General features: G+C 43.4%; 1 protein-coding gene across 2 annotated transcripts in view; it reads right to left on the minus strand.

Annotated features, from left to right (window-relative positions):
* Nucleotides 1-20,038, minus strand: part of nhsl3 (NHS like 3) — a 35,646-nt gene extending 15,608 nt beyond the window's left edge. The window contains exons 1-2 of one of the 2 annotated variants that reach the window (XM_029443585.1): nucleotides 19,942-20,038; nucleotides 18,825-19,295 (exon numbers count right to left, since the gene is read on the minus strand). In XM_029443585.1, the coding sequence (XP_029299445.1) occupies nucleotides 18,825-19,056 (232 nt within the window). In that variant the 5' untranslated portion in view covers nucleotides 19,057-19,295; nucleotides 19,942-20,038. The remainder of the gene's footprint in view (nucleotides 1-18,824; nucleotides 19,296-19,941) is intronic. The other variant, XM_029443586.1, reaches the window with a different exon arrangement.
* Nucleotides 20,039-21,655: the final 1,617 nt, after the last annotated feature.

Here is a 21,655-nt window from a genome sequence, read left to right on the forward strand (position 1 = left end):
ATGATAGGTGGAGACAGAAAAGCATGAGGAAGGAGGAGGGAAGGAAATAGGAGGAGGAGGGAAGGGTACAGGGGGAGAGGAAGGACATAAATCAGCGAGAACAGAAACTGTCACTACGCATGAAACACTGCATTTTCTGATTTCCTCTGGGTGGGTCCCAGAGGGAGTGAGATACAGAGAGGAACACGAAGAGGAAGAGGGAACTGTGGGATTATGAGCAAAAACTTGCAAAACTTGTATTTGTGGGCACTTATTATACAATATTATGCTTTTTCACTATAAAAATAAAGCCATTTGTCACATTAATATGTAAAATATCAGTTATAAGACAAATAACTTTGACAAAGTCGAGGTTTGTTCTGTGGGCAGATTAAAATCGGATTATGATAAACAAATCAAATAAAGCGATTGCATTATTTTAGTTATGGTAAATAAAACATTTTTTCTCAAATGTAATCTGGTTTTTGTGCACAGTTGCAGATAAAGATCAGGCTACACTAATATCATTATAAGTATTATACTATTTGTAGAATTAGATTACAGTGGTGGCTGCGTAGGATTGTTTCCGACTCATGTGATCCAAACATTTCCAATAACTCCAGAGCGTTGTCCGAAAGAGAAAGAATACTAACTCATCTAATAAGATGAATCACTTTAATAATATTGAGGATGTGACAATAGACATACAAAGCTTTGTTCGAAACCTCAATAGAGGCTTTGAAAGGAAAGAAAAAAGACATTCGGAACAGCCATTGTTTAAAATATTATTGCTGTTTATTTATTTATGTAATGGTGAGAGTCAAGACATTCAAACGACTACTGTTCCACGACCAGGTTTCGATAAATACAAGACAGAAAGACTTCAGACGCCTTATCCTAATTCAGGTTTAGAAGTATGGACATTCAGCATAAATTGAACTAAATCAACAAGCATGGCTCCTTGATGTTTTCCTAACCTGTGTCGACTGTGTATTTGCTAATCGTGATCTGAAGCAGGCTTTTACACCTGAGCTGACTGATTGCCCTTCAGGACCCTCAGCGACGAAACACAAACACGCAGCTCTACTAAGCCGCTGCGGCATCGACTGTGCTTAAAAATAGTAACTGTCTCTTTCTGTAGTTCTCCCTCTCCCATTTTCTCTCTCTACCCCTCCGATAAGGGGATTGTGGGTATTTTTCCTCATGGAGGATGAGCTGTTTTTGCTTCTTGTCGTTCAAACTGGGAGCTCTGCAAACACCGACACAGATGCGTCACAGTCGAGACACAGAGGATCCACTTGTTCTACAATTATACACAAGATGATGAATCTATTTGTTGCCAATTAGTGTGAGAGTGAACACAGGAGTCCTCAGGGTGACCTTAGAAAATTAGGAGGGACAGAGTTGACAGAGTCGTCATTTATTTTGTATGTGTTTCACACAGACACACAACAAAACCTCTGAAAACTCTTCCTCTACATGAACTTGCATTAGTATTCAGTACATTAACACCACCCAGGTGCTGCAGGTTATCCACGGGCATGTCTCCTTAATGGTGAACGGACTCCTTTAGTATGATTGATGAGTTAATGAGAGACCTACAGCTTCCGCACAGACTCGTCTCCGAGCGGGACAGGACACGCCCGACGCCCTCAAGTCTTGCTCTTTTGTCGGACCTAAAGACCCTCTTGAGAAAAGTCTGAGGACTCGATTGTTGTGAAGTGAAGCAAACTTCAAAAGCACAGTAAAGAAAAAAGGGCACATCTTACCATATATAGTCTTATATTTAAGTTGTGAGTCACAGAATAGACTAATTTTAGTTTAAGGAATAGTTTGACATTTTGGGAAATTTACTTTTCTGGCTGAAAGTCAGACGAGAAGCTCTAAGCTAGATCCATTAGCTCAATTAGCTTAGCACTAAGACTGGAAACAGGGGGAAAGAGCTAGCCTGGTAACAACATCCACCTACCAGCGAAGCTCACTAACTAAGACGTTATATCTTGTTTCCTACTAAAATTAAAGAGTATTTTTATGTCCTACCCTGCTTCCAGTCTTTATGCTAAACAGCAGCTAAGCTAACAGGGTTAGCTGTAGCCCCATAGCTAGCGTTTTTGTTTAGGGGGAGCTTTTAAAGAAATGTCAGCAAACTACAAGTTTTGTTTATTGTGAGTTCATCTGTGTCACTCTTCAACTTTGACTCTTTGCATCCAGGTAAATATGTAATAAAATACATGAATACATCAAGTGACAACAGGAAACCCGGAGTATGCCGTCGCTTTAAACAATTACAATCAGCCCCCGGGAGTTAAATGGAAAACTAATCATCAGTTGGGTGATTGTGTGCATTTAATTTAAGGAGCTCAAACACGGAGGATGAAGAGGACGATGTGAAATCTCTCATACGGAAGATATGAGGCAGTCCAGGCAGTTTAACACCAATGATCTTACTGCCCACTTTAAATATATGTTGCATCCTATTGTTGTCGACTATTCAGAGATTACCAAACCAAGTAATAACAGAAAAGGTGATGACTCTACCATGGAGCTGGAGAAGAGCGTCAACAGTTGAGTGTACAGTAACTAGTTGAGCTTCTGGTGGAAGTGCATTCAGCAGTTGTCACATCAAGTACAATATAAAGGCTAAGAGCAGAATCACGCTCGTGACGTGAGACTCAAACTGATGGATGCAAACTGAGAGAAATAGTGAACCTACTTCACAGTCTCAGACTAAGACCTGTGAGGCCTGGATTATCACCATAAAACTTCCACTGAGATAAAGACGTCTGTTTTACAGGAAACATCCAGCAGCCCCCCCCTCCCCCCCCCCCGCTTTCTGAATTACTATAAAATGGAAATGTCACAGTCTGGTTTGTCTCATTAGCGAATCAGAATGTACGTCTGCATTTGACTTCCCTTTTAACCAAAATGTCATTTACATCATTTAATGCCCTCCCCCCCTCCTCTGGAGGTTATAGTGATTGTAAAGATTTCCAGACATGGACATTTCTGAGAGACAATCATCCCTTGTTCTTTTCTGCACATGGACTCTGTCTATTATGTGATGCAGCTACGCATTGTGGAAACACATGGGATAGAGAAGCTGTTCAACGATGGAACATATAAAACTATGCATTCAGGATGAAGCGCTCCCTCTGTCACCATGTTGATGCTTTTTTATCAACATCAAGTGTGCTGATGAGGACTGAGGAGCTGAGTTTAGATGGGAAAACATCCAAAGTGCTGAGCTGTGAGGTGCAAGTGACTTTAAGTTCATTTGAATCACACTGAACGCGTTAGGCTTGAACAGATGCTCCCTGTTTTCAATGCACCACACATGTAACACACTTACATGCACAGGCAGCGAGAGCACTAGTTTGTTTATCAGCAGTATAAGTGTGTGCATGTGAGCGTGAGATATGCAGACATTGAGGGTTGTGTGTGTGTGTGTGTGTGTGTGTCTCCTGCCCACATACAACAACATCTTGTTTTACCAATTGTGAGCTTTCATGAAAGCCTCAGAAACACATTCCTCCTCATCACTATTCCTCAGTGAAATCCCATTATGCACGTCCAATGAACTAAGCTCCCCGTTCGTAAACAAGTCGGAATCCATTTTTGACTGAAGTAGTCGGAAAACGCTTAAATCTGCGTGAAAAGACGACAGCGTGTTCGAGTAAATCTGCTGCCAAACGCTGAAGTGCAAACAGTCGCCGGGGCGGGCGCTGGCTCGACACCATCTGCTTGGCACACAGATGACATAACTTGAGTTGTTGAGGTTAATTATAGCTGGTGCCATCAAAAATATTACACTGATTGACACGTATATAAATACAGCAATGCAAAACTGCACACTGTACCTTTAAGTGAAATACTCATTGTGTCCCGTTTTAGTTCTTTCTGAAAGCGGGTCCAAAATTCAAACTTGTAATTTAAATGTTTGCATGCATTTTTGTGCATGTTACTATTAATATAATAAAAAACACTGGCGACACTGAACAGCTGGTAATGTTCAAAGTTTTTAGATTGTTTTGTTTAAATCAATCAAAAAACATTTACGTTTTGTTTTACGAACATATTTAATCTGCAGCAAAGAACACCAGATTTATTTTTATCAGTGTCAGAAAAAAAACTCTGAATGAGAACTTGAGACGACCACTAAAAGCCATTTTGATTGATGGATAACTTCATTTCCGCGAGGTTTATTCTTAGGTTTGATGCCGGCCTTTCTTCTCCATCAGCAGGGCAGGACATGCTGAGCTAAGACTGTCACAAGTTTCAGATTACAGATTGGACACAGTGATTTGGGAAAATGAACATGAGCAATAAAAGATTTTGATCTCGTTTCAAAAGGATAAATATCAAATCCAAACCGTGTCCAGAGTTGAAATAATGACCTTTGAATGATAAGGTCACACGCAGGTCGGTGTGTGTGTGTGTGTGTGTGTGTGTGTGTGTGTGTGTGTGTGTGTGTGTGTGTGTGTGTGTGTGTGTGTGTGGCATGTTCTGATGCTTTAATTAAATGTAGGTGGCGATGCAGGAAGTTACAGAGGGATCCACACGAGTCCTTTTCTAAAAACACGACTATGCTTTAACAAAGTAGTAATTGATTTTCCTGTCACATCATCTACATTTGAAAGTATTTAAAGCTGCATTAACTCGTATACGTTCAGTTGACGTAGCGCAACATTAGCATTAGTTTGCTGCCACGTTTACGGCCACATGTTGAGCACAAGTTCAACACAAACAAAATAAACATCCGGGTCTTAAGCTGCTAAATCCTCAACAGCTAATCGCTTACATCTGCAGTGCAGTGTTTATCTTTTAACGTGTTTTTTAACAGCTGTCTGGAAACACGGCTAACGAGAGAAGAGCTTGAGGGTTAAACAACCAAAACAAGGAGCTGAAAGACGCTAAAAAGAGCTGCGGAGAACTGCATAGTTTGTTACTACAAGCGAACCCCTTTGAAGTTACACGTTTCATCCACTGTTTGTACAAAAGTGTTGACTAGTGCAGCTTTAATTAAGGATGTGTAATAAGTGGTGTAATGTATTACTGCCTCAGGTTTTTTTTTATGAGTAATTATCCCAACACTGCTCCTTACCGTCGCTGAAATAACAGGATTTCTTTCAGCGTACGTATAATTTGGGTCAAGTCTTTCACATACACTTTCTTTTTATGCATGCTTGAGACTCGCTAACAGGTTGCGGATCCTTTAATAATAATAATAATAATAATAATAATAATAAGCTTTATTTGTATAGCACCTTTCATACAAGAATTGCAGCCCAAAGTGCAAAAACATAACAATTAGTACAAGATTAGACAGAATAAGAGCATTTACAGTACAATAATCACAGTGTTGATGTAAGTGAGTGTGAAGTACCATTATTAAAATAGCCAGAATTAAAATAGTCCAAAATAGCAGATAGAATAGTATAAAATAACATTGGCACACCATTCTTGTAAATGTTTTAAACTATCAGGACCATATTTTGAAAGTATGAGATCAACAATGGGGCCCATTGTAGCCCTTCAACTGGTTTTCTCCCATTACCACTTTAGAAGAATGAATCCTTACTTTAAGGAGCTCTGGAGAATTCCCATGCTACATTTAGGACCAGAGTTTGCAGACGGACCACAATTGCATGCTGCTTAAAATATCCTTTAAGTTAGAGGAAGAAAACAAAAGTTCCTACGGCTAAAAGGGCACGAGAGGACAGGGTAGAGGAAGAAGGTAACGATCCCCTTTCATCTCCAAACAACACTGTGGCGACACTTTGGTGCAACAGGCCAGAACAAGAAGTTACAGCTGAAAAAAATTGATGACGACAATTATCTTTAAACAGACGTCTAAAGCACAGACAAATCAGGACGCTCTAGATGGAGAAGAAAGGCAAACAGATGTTGGTGGAGAACAACTCCTGTGGTAGGAAATGCAGCTTCAATAAGAGCAGAACAGAAACAAAAAGAAAGGGAATGTTATATATCTGTGTGTGCGTGAGAAGCAGAGGAGAGCAGTGTGACGCGCAAGAGAACAAAACATAAAAGATCAGGGTTGGAAGGCGAGATGGGGCGAGGCGCAGGAGGGATAGATAGCAGAGACGAAAAGCCATCTTCTCTTTATCCACAAATGTTGCCTAAGCTCTCTGCAGGGAGTCCACGACTTTGACAGTGGCACACAGTAAGTGGGATCATCAAAGGAGGACCAAGAAGAGAGCGTCTTAGCCCCAGTTTACAGAAATCAAAAGGCTTAGACGAGCCTCACCCAGCAGGATAATGGAATATGGAATATCACAACCCGCACAAGACAGTCGTAATGAAAATGGTGGGGGAAATCTGCCGGCAGCCTTGTTCTCGAATTATACACAGAACTATACAGCGTGTTCCTCTTTTCTTCTCTGCACTTTATATTCTCCAGACTCGAGTCGGCTTCTTTCTGATCTCCCTCCCTAATTCTGTCAACAGTTTTCACTTTTCTTCACACCTCAATCCTTCCTTGTCCCATTTTGCAGTCTAAGGGTTGAACTCAGTGTAAATCTCATTGTGTTTTCATGCACATATGCCCTCTTTGGAACGCTGTAAGATAAATAACCAGCCAGCAGTCCGAGGTCAAGAAGATAACAGCGTAAGGAGAGGAAGCAATATTTTAACAATATGTCCTAGCTTTTAGTTTGAAATTCATAGTGATACTAGTTTATTAGATGGATCATTCCGACGTCTGATCTTAGTGCGGAGACACACTCCAGCTGAGGTTCTCCCTGCAGAGTGGACAGTTATGAGAAGAGAATATGAAACATCTGGAGGCCCATCAGTTACACCACACACGCTTATAGAACCTCAAAAGGGGACCAAGAATGAAAGGATGACAGCGCATGTGTGTGTGTGTGTGTGTGTGTGTGTGTGTGTGTGTGTGTGTGTGTGTGTGTGTGTGTGTGTGTGTGTGTGTGTGTGCATGGCTCCCTCTGCGTCACTGACCACCTGTGGATGAAGTAAAGTGAGCTCATAGTGAGGTATGAATGGGCATCTTTGTGACTTTGGAGCTCAGCGTGCAACATCTCAACTCACTGCTCACCATGTTGTGTCTTCTAACAGTTTGTTAGCAGAGAAACTCGTGCAAACTAATCTTTGTAGTCAACAATAAGAACATTTCCCCGTTTTTGAGAGACTCGTTATATTTTCATTCATCAGTCGATTGATAGAAAATTAATCTGCAACGATTTGAACAATCATTTCAGTCACTTTTCAAACATTCTCGTTCTTAATTGTGACACTTTACTGCATCTGGATTATATGTGAGTTCATTATCTTTGGGTTTTTGGACTTGGATGGAAGATTTATTTTGCATCCCATACATGGACACATTAACTTCCCCCTGTAACAAAAAACAGGGGTTATAACCCTATAAAATAAGCGCGTGGGGAACGCGGTTCGGATGACTTTGACCAAAAATACAGAAAAAGCAAAATATTCCATGTGTGACATCCAGTCGTTTCTCAGTCTGTTCACTCTTGTATTCTCCAACATAATAACCTCTCAGGTGTTGTGAAGGACACAGGCAGGGGGTCTGATTTGGAACATGTCCAAAACCACAGACATGACACATATTTCTGGAGCACATGGTGACGATGGTCAGTCACTGAGTTCACGTCCTGCACGTTTCATCAGCCTGCGAAACAGTGGAAGCTACGTTACTGCGGCGCAGGGGGGCGCAGGGATACTGGCTTTAACACTTTAGCTATGGTTCCCTGGCATATAAATACAACTTTGAATATTTCATCACTTCATCTCTCTTCCCTTCTCTCTCTCTTGCTCAATCTGCCTTCGTTTCGGGGCATTGTGTAACAAAAACGCAGCTGCAATCACCCCCCCCCGAAAAAAAAACAGGAATCGAGCCTCATTTGAAGAAGTTGTGTGTGTGTGTGCGTGTGTGTGTGTGTGTGTGTGTGTGTGTGTGTGTGTGTGTGTGTGTGTGTGTGTGTGCGGGACGGGTGCTCATGCGCACGGAAACGGGCTGGAATGTAGGAATGCATTCACACCCCAAGTTTCTGAATAAACTCCCCATGAATGAGGCGGTGAATCCAGACACACACACACACACACACACACACACACACACACACACACACACACACACACACACACACACACACACACACTCGACCACATACACATCGACCACCCGAACGGAAAATGAAATCAAGATGTGTTTGTAAACACGCAGAACACATTCCTTATCTGGAAACAACTTAGTCCCTCTTTTATTTTGTAGGATGAATTTGCCTATCGAGACAATTATAAATGAGTGTGTGTGGTTGCTGCAAAATACAATTAAGTCTAAGTCTCGGTCTGATTGTTATTGCTGTTCGGTTCCAGCTAATGTTCGTCATATTTCATGCTGTCTAATGACAATGATGGTAATATTCTAATGCACCAACTCCAAGTAATGGTCATATGAGATGCACAAAGAGGCAGATCTATGGTAGGTGTGTGGTGGACTCTTCAAAAGTCTTTTGCACTACTGCTTATCACACATTACTTAAAACTGCAAACTGTGATGACACATGTAATCAAAGCGCTGCCTCACTGACTCAGCCTTTTGGATTTGGTTCATTATTGTTTGCTTAAAAGTAACCTGATAAAAATAAAAACGGTTACAGACTTACATCAGTTTCACTTAGAAATGGTTTCTTATGTTCACTGGCGAGCCAAGGTGTCAGTCTTTGCAGCTTCGAGGCTAGAGTTAGTACAAGCGGAAACTTAAAGTTCTGTCACTAATAAGAGTCAGAAGAGAGACGAGGTGGAACTATGTGAGAAACACAGACAGACTAAAAACAGTCCTGGGTGTGGACGGAAAACATGAAACAGAAAGTCTGACAAACTGAACATGTCAACAGCGGCTTTGTGGAAGACAAATCTCAGTGGCAGAGCGTTATCTGACGATCTGTCTGTGTCAGTGCGAGCTTGTGTTGAACCCGTTTGTCTGGTGTTTTTTGTTGCTTCAGGGTCTCTTAACAGAGACAATGATCAGTGTGGGACAGGCTCTATGTTTCCACTGCGGGTCTACTGCTCAGGCAATGATGATACCCACTCTTAGGCACGGGATCACTATGGTTCTGATTGTGGAGGTTTAAGGGAAAACAGCTGCAAATTCTCAGTCGTTCTTCAATCCTCGACTCGTCTGTCAGCAGGAGAAACAAATCACCTGAACCAAAAAAGAGAAGAAAAAACCCCTCCTGCCCACACACAACCCTCTTCTGCACACGTGTGCAATAACCAGGGAGCCTTGAAGCTGACTAAGGTGAAGTCAGCATGGGAATATTGTCACTCTGCATCTAAAAAAGCTTACTGCGGGAACTAATGCACAGGCAAATGACCACAAACCCACAAGCATACAAAGCAAAGCACATAAGTAATCTCAACGCTTCTCTAAGTGGGAACATTCACAACTAGAAAGGCCACTCGGAGAGCGCGGACCTCCACCAAGGCCTGTCAGGTGTTAACATTAGTGAAAAATCATTCGGATCCGCTGCACAATTCATTTAGTTCTTCCTTGGCCCACGCTGCACCCTTACACACAGTTTAATGAAAATCGGGCGAGTGGTTTTTCCGTAATCTTGATGACAAACCAACAAACTGAAACGTAACCTATTTTACAGATCTGAATAAAGTGCAACAGCCTTTCAAGAACAACTCTGCGAACATCCTGCGTTCCTCTCACCTGTGTTCAGTTTGTCTTGATGTCCGAACACCCAGAAGCCTTTAGTTTTGTGGGGGCTCTGGGACAGGAGTGCAGAGAAGTTTTTCTCTGCCTGGACCTTCTTCTTCTTCTTCTTCTGGACGCTGTTCCCCATTTTGGGGCAGTCCTGAAGCCCCTAAAGGGCGTCTGTCACCTCATCGTCCTGTGACATTACATCTGTCTTCCTTCTCATAAGACCTTCCGACAGCCTCACGCTCTCCAGCATGAAAACACAGTCAAAGTCAATAACGTGCTCCTGAATCCCTTGAGTCAAATAATTCCTTCTCATTCAGTCCTGCTGACACACACACACACACACACACACACACACACACACACACACACACACACACACCTCGGTATAGTGAATATGTGCTAAAGACCCACTGACGCTGTTCCTACAACACAAACAGCAGTCATCACACACAAAGATCCAGCATGCAAAAATACAACACTCCCATCAGCACTTCCAGTCCCGTACATCCAGCTGCTGGAACAACGGCAGCATCCTGACAAGCTCACTACCAAGTGTGTGTGTGTGTGTGAGTGTGTATGCATGTGTGTGATTGTGTGTGCCTGCAAGTGCCCCTCCCACTCTCTGCCTCTGTGATCACCGAGCTCCCGAGCTGAGCGTTCATACAGCTGAGCATTCTCACTGCTGGAGACAAATATACAGATAGGCACACACTCAACCTCATAATACACATCATCTTCTGATTCACACATGTTTCTGTCATCGTTAAAGCTTCTCTGGAGTTCTGCATCTCCCATTATTTCCTCTTTTGGTGAAACAGTGATCAGTTGTCTTTATTTTAAACCATTATGAGCGCAGACGACAGATCCTGTCAGCAAAAGAGGGTAATGGAGAAAACTGACATTCCTCTACAAAAGTCACACACACACACACACACACACACACACACACACACACACACACACACACACACACACACACACACACACACACACACACACACACACACACACACAGAGCAGTATGTTTATGTAAGGAGTTTGATGTAAAACACTGAGATAAAGGCAAGAGTGGAAACTGAAAACAGCAGAGAGATGCTCAATAATTCAAAACGGTCTTCACACACAGGTGCAGCTCTCCTGTCTGGCACCTCCTTGAAATTTCTCAAAACACACATAGATGAAAAGTAGAAAGAGCAGGATATGTGCCAGTCAACCCGGTGTGACAGATCAAAGCCTATTTTGAGATGAGAACATTCCTGCTACGCCTGACAGAAATACAGATGCTGGTGCCAGATGGGTGAGTCACAGAAACAGGGACGATGGGGGATTTCAGAGAAGCAACATTACTTTAAATCTACCAGAGCACTAACACAGTAATGTGAGACAATATTCAGCAAACATAAGGAAGTGAATATAGACTGGGGTTAGTGATTACAGTAAGTCATCATCTTCCTCATTCCCTATCTTCTGTTTCCGTCTGCCTCCTCCTTCCTTCTATCCCTACAAGTGCTGATAGCTAATAGTGTTGAACGCTCCCTGAACGCCATGATGACTTGGCAGGGTACGTCCCACAATGATGATGTCATGACCCCTTTGCCATCACTGAACGCTCCCAGAGGTTGCAGATCGATAACAAACATCCAGAACAAGGGCCGGAGAGAGAGAGAGAGAGAGAGAGAGAGAGAGAGAGAGAGAGAGAGAGAGAGAGAGAGAGAGAGATGAACACCATGAAACTCCTCGTAGAAACAAAATGGAGGAAGAGGGGGGGAGTGAAACCACACACTCCTCATCATGGTCACCCTGATCACGTTTCACACACACACACACACACACACACACACACACACACACACACACACACACACACATACACACACACACACACACACACACACACACACACACACACAGAACTGCTGGAAGATAAAAAGCCTCCAATAAAAAGCAGATTTACTGACTGGGGGAATCGTGAGGAAGAGGGGAGATGTGCTGGACCACTGAGCATATTTACAATCCCTCGTCTTTTCTAGAAGAGGAATTGATTTGGTGTGTGAAGAGCAGGAGGAGTTTCTGGGTATTTCCAGAGATGAAGAAGAAGGCTCTGTGTGTAGAGGGAAAGACAGATGAAAGATATGAGAGTGCAGAGTGTAAAATGATCTGCAATAAAGAGAGATGCTGCCTCTTAATGCAGCCGCACCAGAACCACACCCAGTACATTTGTGCTGGTAGAGTGATCCGAGCTCACTATCTCAACTGTAATAGAGCTACGAGAGTGCACTTAGTGTGTGTGTGTGTGTCTCTCTGTGTATGTTGGATGCTCTGTACTCAACCAGCTGCAATACAACGTGCCAGACATGCCCTAGATACATTTAAATATGAGTTTGATCAAAGTGTGTGTCACTGTCAGGAGAGGTTTTAGGATTCGACAGCTGCGGGGAACTCAAAGGAGAGCAGAGCGTGTGCACGTACGCATGCGTACATTAAAGGACATTTGTGTTGAGGAATGCCGTTGTCAGGGTGACCATCACCAGGGCCTCAAAACAGGATTCACTGAATCTACCTTTGTAAATGTTCCTGTGTTCTTATAGTGGTGTGTACCCGAGACGAGGCCGGGCTGAGAGAAGTGGCAGGAATTAAGTTTTAAAGAGTTACAAAATAAAACACGGTTATTATACTTCGACCTGTTTGGCCCGTGATAGCATCTTTTCTCCTTTGCACAATCATACAGCTTCATTTCCACATGCAATGAATCTGCCAACATCAGCCCAGCACTCCCACCTTGTGGCAAGGTTGTGCTAAAACCCTCAAGTTCTTAACGTCTAGATGCAGAGCTGCAGACCTGCACAGTCAGTCTAACCTGTGCCGCCTACAGGCAAGGGAAGTGAGCGGTACAACTGCAGATCTTTCTTTGTGGTAGCTGCTGTTTGTGTGTGTGTGTGTGTGTGTGTGTGTGTGTGTGTGTGTGTGTGTGTGTGTGTGTGTGTGTGTGTGTGTGTGTGTTTGTTTGTGTGTGTTTGAGGTATTTACTCGCAAAAAAGGAAAGAGTTCTGTTAACTGCAGCATGTTTTCTGCTGAATACTGGGATATGTACAAAGTTCACACAGCTCTAAATGTCACTGAGAGTCCTTTGTCCTTCTGGTAAGTCAAAAGAGTGACGGAGGTAAGGGATCCTATCCAAATATGATTTGGACCGAAATATATTACTTGCTTAGAAGTGCTTGTTGGCTGACTGAACCACCTCAGAACCTCCCACTCCTCCACTTTAGATAACAGTTCAATGGAAAACCCAGGTGGCAACCTCCAGGTCTGAAAAGTGCCTTAAACCTGCATTATTGTATATATCCAGCAGGGGGCGACTCCATTGGTCGCATAAAGAAGTCAGATTGTATAGAAGTCTATGAGAAAATGACCCGACTTCTTACTTGATTTATTACCTTAGTAAACATTTTCCTAATGAGTTTATGGTCTCAATCGCTTGTAACAAGTCTAATTCAATACAGTGTGATGTTCATTTAGTAAATGTTAGTCCCATTTAGAGTAAAATAGACGATAAAGCAGAGTATGATTTATGGCAGGGCTACCTTGTGACTAACAGGTTGCTACCAGCGTGTTATCCAGTCTCTGTGTGGTCCGTGTTTTGGTCTTATAACTTTAACCCTTTTACAATTAGTTTTTAGTTAATTGTAACATTTTGGTCAACCAACCAATGGGTGACGTCACGCTATCTTTGTCCACTTCTTAAATATAGTCTATGGTAAAACTTCTATATCACTCTTTGCCTGTAAGTGTAGAACTGAACATGCCTGAATTGCTGCTGCTGTTGCTTCCCCTGTTGCGTGGGATGGTATGTGTAGGACTTCGCTAAAATGACAGTTCTTGTGAAGATTCTGCAGCTTGCTAAATATGAATTTGTGAGTTTGAGATGCAAGAGGCCACCAGTCAGAGGATAAATCATAGCGTTGTCATGTGAATTCCTCAGCTGCTTTGTCATCGTCTGGTGTATTATTCTCTTCACACAGAACAATTAAGAAAGAGAGAACGTGCAGCTGGATCAGGTAAACATCGTCCAACAGGTGTATCTGTTACAACAAGTTGTGTAACAGGAGCCACACACACACACACACACACACACACACACACACACACACACACACACACACACACACACACACAGCCTTTAAGGGTAAATCAGTTGTATATCTCTCCGTGTGTATACAGACTCCCACTCACTCAGTCCCACGCTGACGTCTTCCAGCTGCTTCCACGCTACATCAAACACACTCCATGTCCTATAAAACAACCCATTAGCTCTTATTCCATAAACAATACCTCTGGAAAAGAGCTTTGGATGTCGATCACAAGTCATTTCAGTAACCTCTTGTGAGTGTATCCATATGTGTTATCTGCACGGGTTCTCAGAAGGAGTATGTGTGCATGATTCTGTAACGAAATATGGTAGAATTATATACGTGCTCCTCGAATGATCAAATCTCAAGAGTGGGGAAGTCGTTCATCCGACTTCGGTGTGTTCAGGAGCTTTAAGTCGTAATGTGGAAACAACATGGAATCCGACACCACATGAAAGCAGCACAAACACACTCGCAATGTTAAAACATCATTTGTGTATCCGCCCCTTTGAAGCGGATCCGCTCCAAAATGTAAAGAGGTCGTCCTTACCCCCGCGCTCCACCCTTCCACCAAGGTTCATGAAAAATCGTCCGAGTATTTTTTCCGTAATCCTGCTGACGGACAGACGACCGTACAAAAAAACGTAACGTTGTTGGGCGGAGGTAAAACGTGTTCCACGTGCACGTGGGTCTGTGGATGGAATTAATTCTGATTAAGACAGAACACTGGGGGGTGGTGACCTCAATTCTTATCACGTTAACTCATTAACTTCATTCTCCCACTTTGCTGTAACACATCTCTGCGTGCTGCTCCACTGTATATCCAATTCTAACCCTACACTAAACGCAGCCCGAAAGACTATTAATGTTTCTCTCCAACACGGACACTATTGTCGTGTTGCTGCCTCACAATGCCGTAGCCTGGGAGACGTTTACCTCACCGGCATGGCTTCAGGTCTACGGTGATGGATGAGGGGTGGAGGTATCTGCTTACCCAGGTACAATTACCTCGCTTATCAAAGTGTTGTGTGTGCGTGTGTGTGTGTGTGTGTGTGTGTGTGTGTGGTGAAGGATGTTCGCAGGGAACATTGTGAGGTTGCATTAAACTTTCACACTCCTCCCTCTCTCTCCGCCGCATGCCTTTCTTTGCCCTCCACTCGCTGCCTTCACCCTGTCAAACTGTAGTAGCCCTGAGTTGTGGCCTGTAATAGAGCTCGGGCTGTGTACGAGGTTCTCTATGTAATGAGATGTTTGCTCTTCAATTACTCTACTCGGTCTGTAATCTGCATTATAGTTTGTGAATCTACACACCCTGACTGTGTTTTGTGATGTGGCAGCCACACCCACACCCCCCCCCCCCCCCCACACACACACACACACACACACAGACCCGTGCAGATTGAGAGAATCAAGCAAAGAATGGGATTCATTACAAACACACTCACAAGCCCTGCATTTAAAACACGTAAACACAATGACTACACACTCGGACAAACACATGGAATCCCAGGGATTGTGCAAAATGACCTCACCGCTCAGCCATCAGCCAAAGATGGGCTGTGCTGGACAAAGCAGGTAGTTGCGGGGGCTCTATACGCCCTTGTGTGTGTGTGTGTGTGTGTGTGTGTGTGTGTGTGTGTGTGTGTGTGTGTGTGTGTGTGTGTGTGTGTGTGTGGAGGTGATGTAATGAGCGCTGGCGCTGGGTTGGCGCCGCCCTAAGCCCAGCAATATGCTGCTGACACACAAACAGAGATACCCTCTGATACAGAGTAGCACTCGGTCACACACCCTCACTCAGCAGCACTGTAGATGTACACACAACTTTAAACACACGCTGATGACACAGTAATAAGCAGTGAAGGCCAACACACCCCCAGCAGCGCTGAATAGAGGGGCATTAAACCATCTGAGAAGCAAATCAAAAGTAATATGAAGTAATGAAAAGGAAAGGACAAATCTGAGAGAAAGAGAAAAAGGTGTGTGTTTGTGTGTGTGTTTGTGTGTGTGTTTGTGTGTGTGTTTGTGTGTGTGTTTGCTGAGAAGTCGCTCTAATTAAAAAAGCATTGAGAGAGTGTTCCTTAAGAGTCCCTTCAAGGCTGAATGGGGCTTTGTGATTCGTTGTAATCTCTCTTCTTCATCGCATAACTCTACATCCAATCTGGCATCCAGGCTCCCGTGCACGCACACATGCGCGCTAAAAAGACCTTGACACACACACACACACACACACACACACACAAAAACCGCTCTGATTCACGGCTCTCAGGAATTCAGCACATCAAAGAGTGTTTTTTTTTTTATAGAAGAGAAATCTCTGTAAAATATAGCCGGCAGTCTGCGCTGGACTGCAGAGCTCTGGATCGTGGACAGGCAGAACTGAGCCAATTATGCAGGGAGGAAGACACAACCAATGTAAACCCAACAACAAAGACACATCATGAGCTGCACGTTACTGCAACGGGAACAAGAAGAAGGCGTCAATTCACTGTGTTTTCTGTTGTCATTTGAAACATCACGTCAATTGTCGCTACATTACGACAGATATGCACCTTAAGTTCAGATCAACCTTGACAATGGGAACAACGATAGATGTGTCTGGAATGGTTTCATTGTCATGCATTCACTCGTGAATCATCATCAATTTGCATCACTGCTGCTGAGTAAGAACTGGTATCATATGAACTGAGGCAACACATTGTCTAAACTTTCTTTTTGATCCATGTGAGGATTTCTTAATGCACTACATTGTGCATAAATGTTACAGTTAGAATTCAGACACTGAATTGAATGAATTAGTAGTGCACTAAGGAGCAATGTCAGTGATTCCCAACCTGTTTGGCTTATGACCCTTTGCTTATGGGCCCCTTGTCACGTTTCAGACATTTTAATGTTGTAAGTAGTTCTATGAAGTAAACACTTTCCCTCTAAACTTCTCAAATAGTTCTATTTATGATTCATAACTGAGGTCAAATTATCCAGCGTTTAACAAACAAAGCAAAGATTGGAGAAAAATCAAAACGAAAGAGAAGAACTTTGTTCCACTTCCACTTTAGACCCCTTAGAGTTATTTTGTGACCCTTCGGAGGGGCCCAGCTCCTAGGTTGGGAACCACTGGCTTATGTCAACACAGTGAGTAGATGCCGCTTGTTTCTAACGCAGTCACAGAGTCTGAAACAGCAAAGTGAAACTAGTTGGATAATGACACTGGTATCAACAGAGGACAGGACAGGTCGGGACTTGTGTCAAATAGAAACTCGTATGCGATACTTTTGATTTGTAAACCTTTTGCTTGCAATCAGTCTGGTCATAGACCAAGTAGTTAAACAAGGGGACTATGCAAATGTGTTTAAGTGTGCACAGTATCTGTCTGTGTGACAGATTTCTGCTTTGTCTCGTCAGGTTTGTAAAGTCACCCGGCGGGTTCAGGGAGAAAGAACAAGACAAAATAAACCAATAATTTAGTGGTGGGAAAACAGGCTTCTCTCACTCTCTGTAGTCTGTCGGAGACAAAGCGACAAAACACAACAAGACAATCCAAACCTAACAATTTGTTCACACACACACAGGTGACACAGAAAGCAACAGCTGTTCACGCCAGTGAAACAAGAACCAGACGCCTTCAGTCCTGCAGCGCAAGTTGACTGAGGCTAACTTTGAAACATCCGCTCAATGCATTTTGGAATATTGTGAGAATGAACACAAAACAACTTTGTTTTTCAACTTTCAACCAACAGTGAAGACGTCTGCAGTTACATTAATCTCATGTGGTCATCAGACAACACACAAACTAAAACAATATGCCAGCTATTGAAGTCAAAAGGAAGCGTTATTAAAAGAAAACAATTATCTTGAAATAAACACAACCTAAAATGCTGTAAGACAGTAAAATAATGAAGTGAAAGAGCCAAAGTCACTATTGAATCTGCGATGCCTGGCTGGGTGTTTGTATTATCTGCGGTCTGTTTCTTGGACATGCTTGACAGCGGTCCTCTTAAAGTCTAAAGAAAATGCCAAAACATATGTTTCCCAGACATTCTTAAACTTTGACCACATTCTCTGCTGGGGAATCATTAGCCCTCCTACTAGTTAATCTTTGCTTTTAAATGGAGTCAGTGTCTGTTACACATCCAGCATTCACAGTTCTCCATAGACTTTACAAAACCACAATGTAACGCATAATAAGGGATCATGGAAGTTCTTTTTAGGCGGAACGAGCACAAAAACCACAAAAGCCCAAACAAGGTCTGAAAGACTAAATCTGGATTTCCAAGAGTTGTTGGATAGTTACTACAGTAACACACACACACACACACACACACACACACACACACACACACACACACACACACACACACACACACACACACACACACATACATACACACACACAGAAGAGAAAGGGATGGCTTTGGAGTTGGAACAAAAACAGGAAATGGGGACTGTGGGTAATCTCTGTGCTGCCGACCAAGCAAACGCATCAGTAAACAGAAAGGGGGATTAGACCCCTGTGTCAGTCTACGTGTGTGTCACTTTTGCCATGTTACACATGTACAGACTGATGTCCTGATGATAACAACATCCCCATTCCCGTCCCATCTTAATCCCAAAGTCAACACATTTATCTGAAACATCATGACCGTGCAGTCTGTGATCATGACAGACAAAACAAGACGGAATTATTCAGTAGAGGAGCTAAACAAGCAAACTGTGGCTTCGAAAACGTTGCCGTAAAACCAAAACAATGAGCTGAAAGACAATAAAACGCTGCTAAGAGCTAAGAGGAAACTGCAGGGTCGAGTGGTAATTCTCTGTGGGTTCGTCATTTGATTTGATTGCGCATATTAATGATGTAATTATATTAGTGCAGATTATAAAATATGCTTTTACATGTTCATGAATACAGACTAAACTACAATGAGTCTGATTGTGTGCTGCATTTTGTGAAAGATCACTGAGTCTGAACTGAATTTTGTCCTCAAGTTAGACAAAGTTTAAGTGTAACTCACCTTTTGCAGGGTCATGATTCTGAAGTCCCAGTTTGGCGTCCGTCACACCGATGCCAATTCTGTTCAGCCCATTACCGAGGCTCTTCTTCCTCCGGCTCCCCTTCAACCAGCTAAAGGCCTGTCCCAGGGTGCTCCCCGGCTTCTTCTGCCCCCGCTGAACCCTCGCCTCCCGAGCTAAGATCTCAGTGACGTCCCTGGGTACCAGGTCCCCTGTAGACCTCCTCCGGGACATCTTGGAGGTTGGTCCTGGGAGCTAAGGCCCGGTACCTCCACCAGTATCAGTGTGTCTTCTATGGGGAACGAGTCGCAGGATCTGAAACCTCCCTGCTCTCCAGGGTTTGATAAACCCCTCTGTCCCTCTTTGGCCTCACTCAGTGTCTCTGTTTTTTCTGTCTGTCACCACCTGGGACAACAATGAGATCAGCAGGATGAGAGAGAGAGAGAGAGACGGTGAGATGGAAACACTGAAAACTAGGATAAAAATGAAACCCAGAGAGAGGACGGAGTGAGATGACAAAGCAGAAATAAGATGGAAAAAAAGAGCCGATTCATTAGAATAGGGAGATTACCTGGGAAAAAGTCCAACTCACATGGAGTTATTACAAAATAAAAAGGAAACATTCCGAGGTTATCAGCCTAAATGTGTATTAACAATGTATCAAGAGCGTTCCCACATTGTTCTACTAATGTTTTCCCTCCACTCTTCTGCCCCCACTCCCCCCTTTTTCTATTCTCTCATTTTCGTGTATGTAGAGGAGAAGCCCCAGGGAGGCGAGCTGGACCTCTGCAGAGTCTGTGTGTGTGTGTGTGTGTGTGTGTGTGTGTGTGTGTGTGTGTGTGTGTGTGTGTGTGTGTGTGTGTGTGTATGTATGTGTGACATGTGGTTCACATCAGCAGTATAGTGAGTATGGGTGAGTTGAAGAAGAGAAAGAAGTTCAATTCAATAAAACTAGCAGTGGAAAAATACTTGCATACACAATTCATACTTTTTAGAGACACATTTAAAGAACTTAAATACGTACACGCACTTCATCTGCTTCCTCTACGTCACGTTAGCAAACAATACAAGATATTTGCTGTAAAACAGTCAGACAGGATATAACTATATACAACTTACTCAGCGAGCGAGCAGTCCTCTCCTTCGCTCCCCTCTTTTTTCTCAGCCTGAGAACAGCTTTGCGGAGCATGTGTGTGTGTGTGTGTGTGTGTGTGTGTGTGTGTGTGTGTGTGTGTGTGTTTAGCAGAGTGAATGAAGCTCCATGCTCTCTCAGTCCCTCCCCCTGTATGAGAGCAAGCTTCTCCTCCCACCTCTCACAGTGTTGTTAGGAGTTAGCCACACGTTCCAGCGCTGGTTGCTTCTTCTCACGTTCCAAACAGCATTTTAGAGTCCTTCACTTGAGCTGGGTCATTTGTAGTTTCTTGTCCTGATGTAGGCTTTTCCTTTTTCCTTTTCCCCCCCAGCCTCATTTCAGGTGCAGTCGCCCCTGTCTCCCTCAGGAGTGGAAACCCTGGGTCATGAAGCATCATGGCAGATAGTAAAGAAAACACACACTTTGACAGAAAGCCTGGCGTAACTGAGGACAAGTAAAAGATAAAACATACATTAAAAAGGACATCTGATGACTAAGTTCCCCGGGAAACTACTGAGCAGTCCAGTGTTGGAAGGTGGCCTGGCAAAGGTTCAGCTGTTTGCAGAAAAGAGGGAGTGGCTCTATCCTGTCACTGTGCAGCCAGGTGGAAACCTGATGGCCCTTTTTAAACATGACACACACACACACACACACTCCCGAGTCACTAGGGGCCAGTTACCTGAAAGTGTTGTCCAGGTGTACTCAACCTCAGCAAACACGCTCTGCCACTGAACTCTAAAGTGAGTTTCAAATTGCACTGTGGTGGGGACGAGACAAGCTGACATCACTGTATGTGGGGGGGGGGGGAAGAGACATTTGTCAGAAGTGGGTGGGGTGCATATGTGTGTGTCGCGGGACTGGTTCATCTGGTTTAAATGTGGAGGGAGGGGAAGCAGGAGTGCCTCAGCCATGGGGGAACACACTGAGACATGCCTGTCTACAGTCTGCAATACAATTAGTCAATCAGCAACAAGAGCATTCGTTCAACTTGGGCTGGATTCAATCCAAATCAAGCATTGTGGCGATTAGCACAGTGTTGTCCGGCGGTGTGGGAATGTAACTTAAATGGCCCTTTTAACACCAAGAGACTGGAGGATGATTCAAGTATTTGTGATCCCTCATGGTAGGGTTGTACAAGATGATCTGATATATGACTGTCATTAACCTCCTTCAAAACCACCAAAAACAAAACAAACCACACATTTTAATGTGTGTGTGCATATAATGTGTGATACAAACAGATTGACAAGGATTGCTTCCTTTATCAGTGAGCTGTGGGTCACTGTCCTCACTTAGTTCCTGTGATGAGGCAGCTAAATTACCTGTCCGTTGAGATTCCTGGGCTATTTCTGGTGCACGACCTAAAGATATCACTGTCAGTACGGTTCGTGTCTGCTGCAACTTTAATGGCCTTCATTCCTGAAGTAGATCCCACACTCTCAGTGCTCGTCGACAGCCTCTTGTTACATCTCAAGAGCAAACATGGAGAATCGCACGGATCATCTTCAGCCAAGAGTGGATTCATACACATGGAATACATTCACGGATGTAAAGGCAGATTCTCTTTGTTAAGAAACAGTTAAATTCATTACTGTTCAGTCAGGGATGACTTGAGACATTTCTGTGTGGGATGAGGTCTGTGAGTGTTGGGGGAATCCATACTGTGTGCGTGTACTGGTGAGTTGGGAGGGGTTAAAATGA

The sequence above is a fragment of the Cottoperca gobio genome, chromosome 11 (genome assembly GCF_900634415.1).
Source record: "Cottoperca gobio chromosome 11, fCotGob3.1, whole genome shotgun sequence".
NCBI classification, from domain to species: domain Eukaryota; kingdom Metazoa; phylum Chordata; class Actinopteri; order Perciformes; family Bovichtidae; genus Cottoperca; species Cottoperca gobio.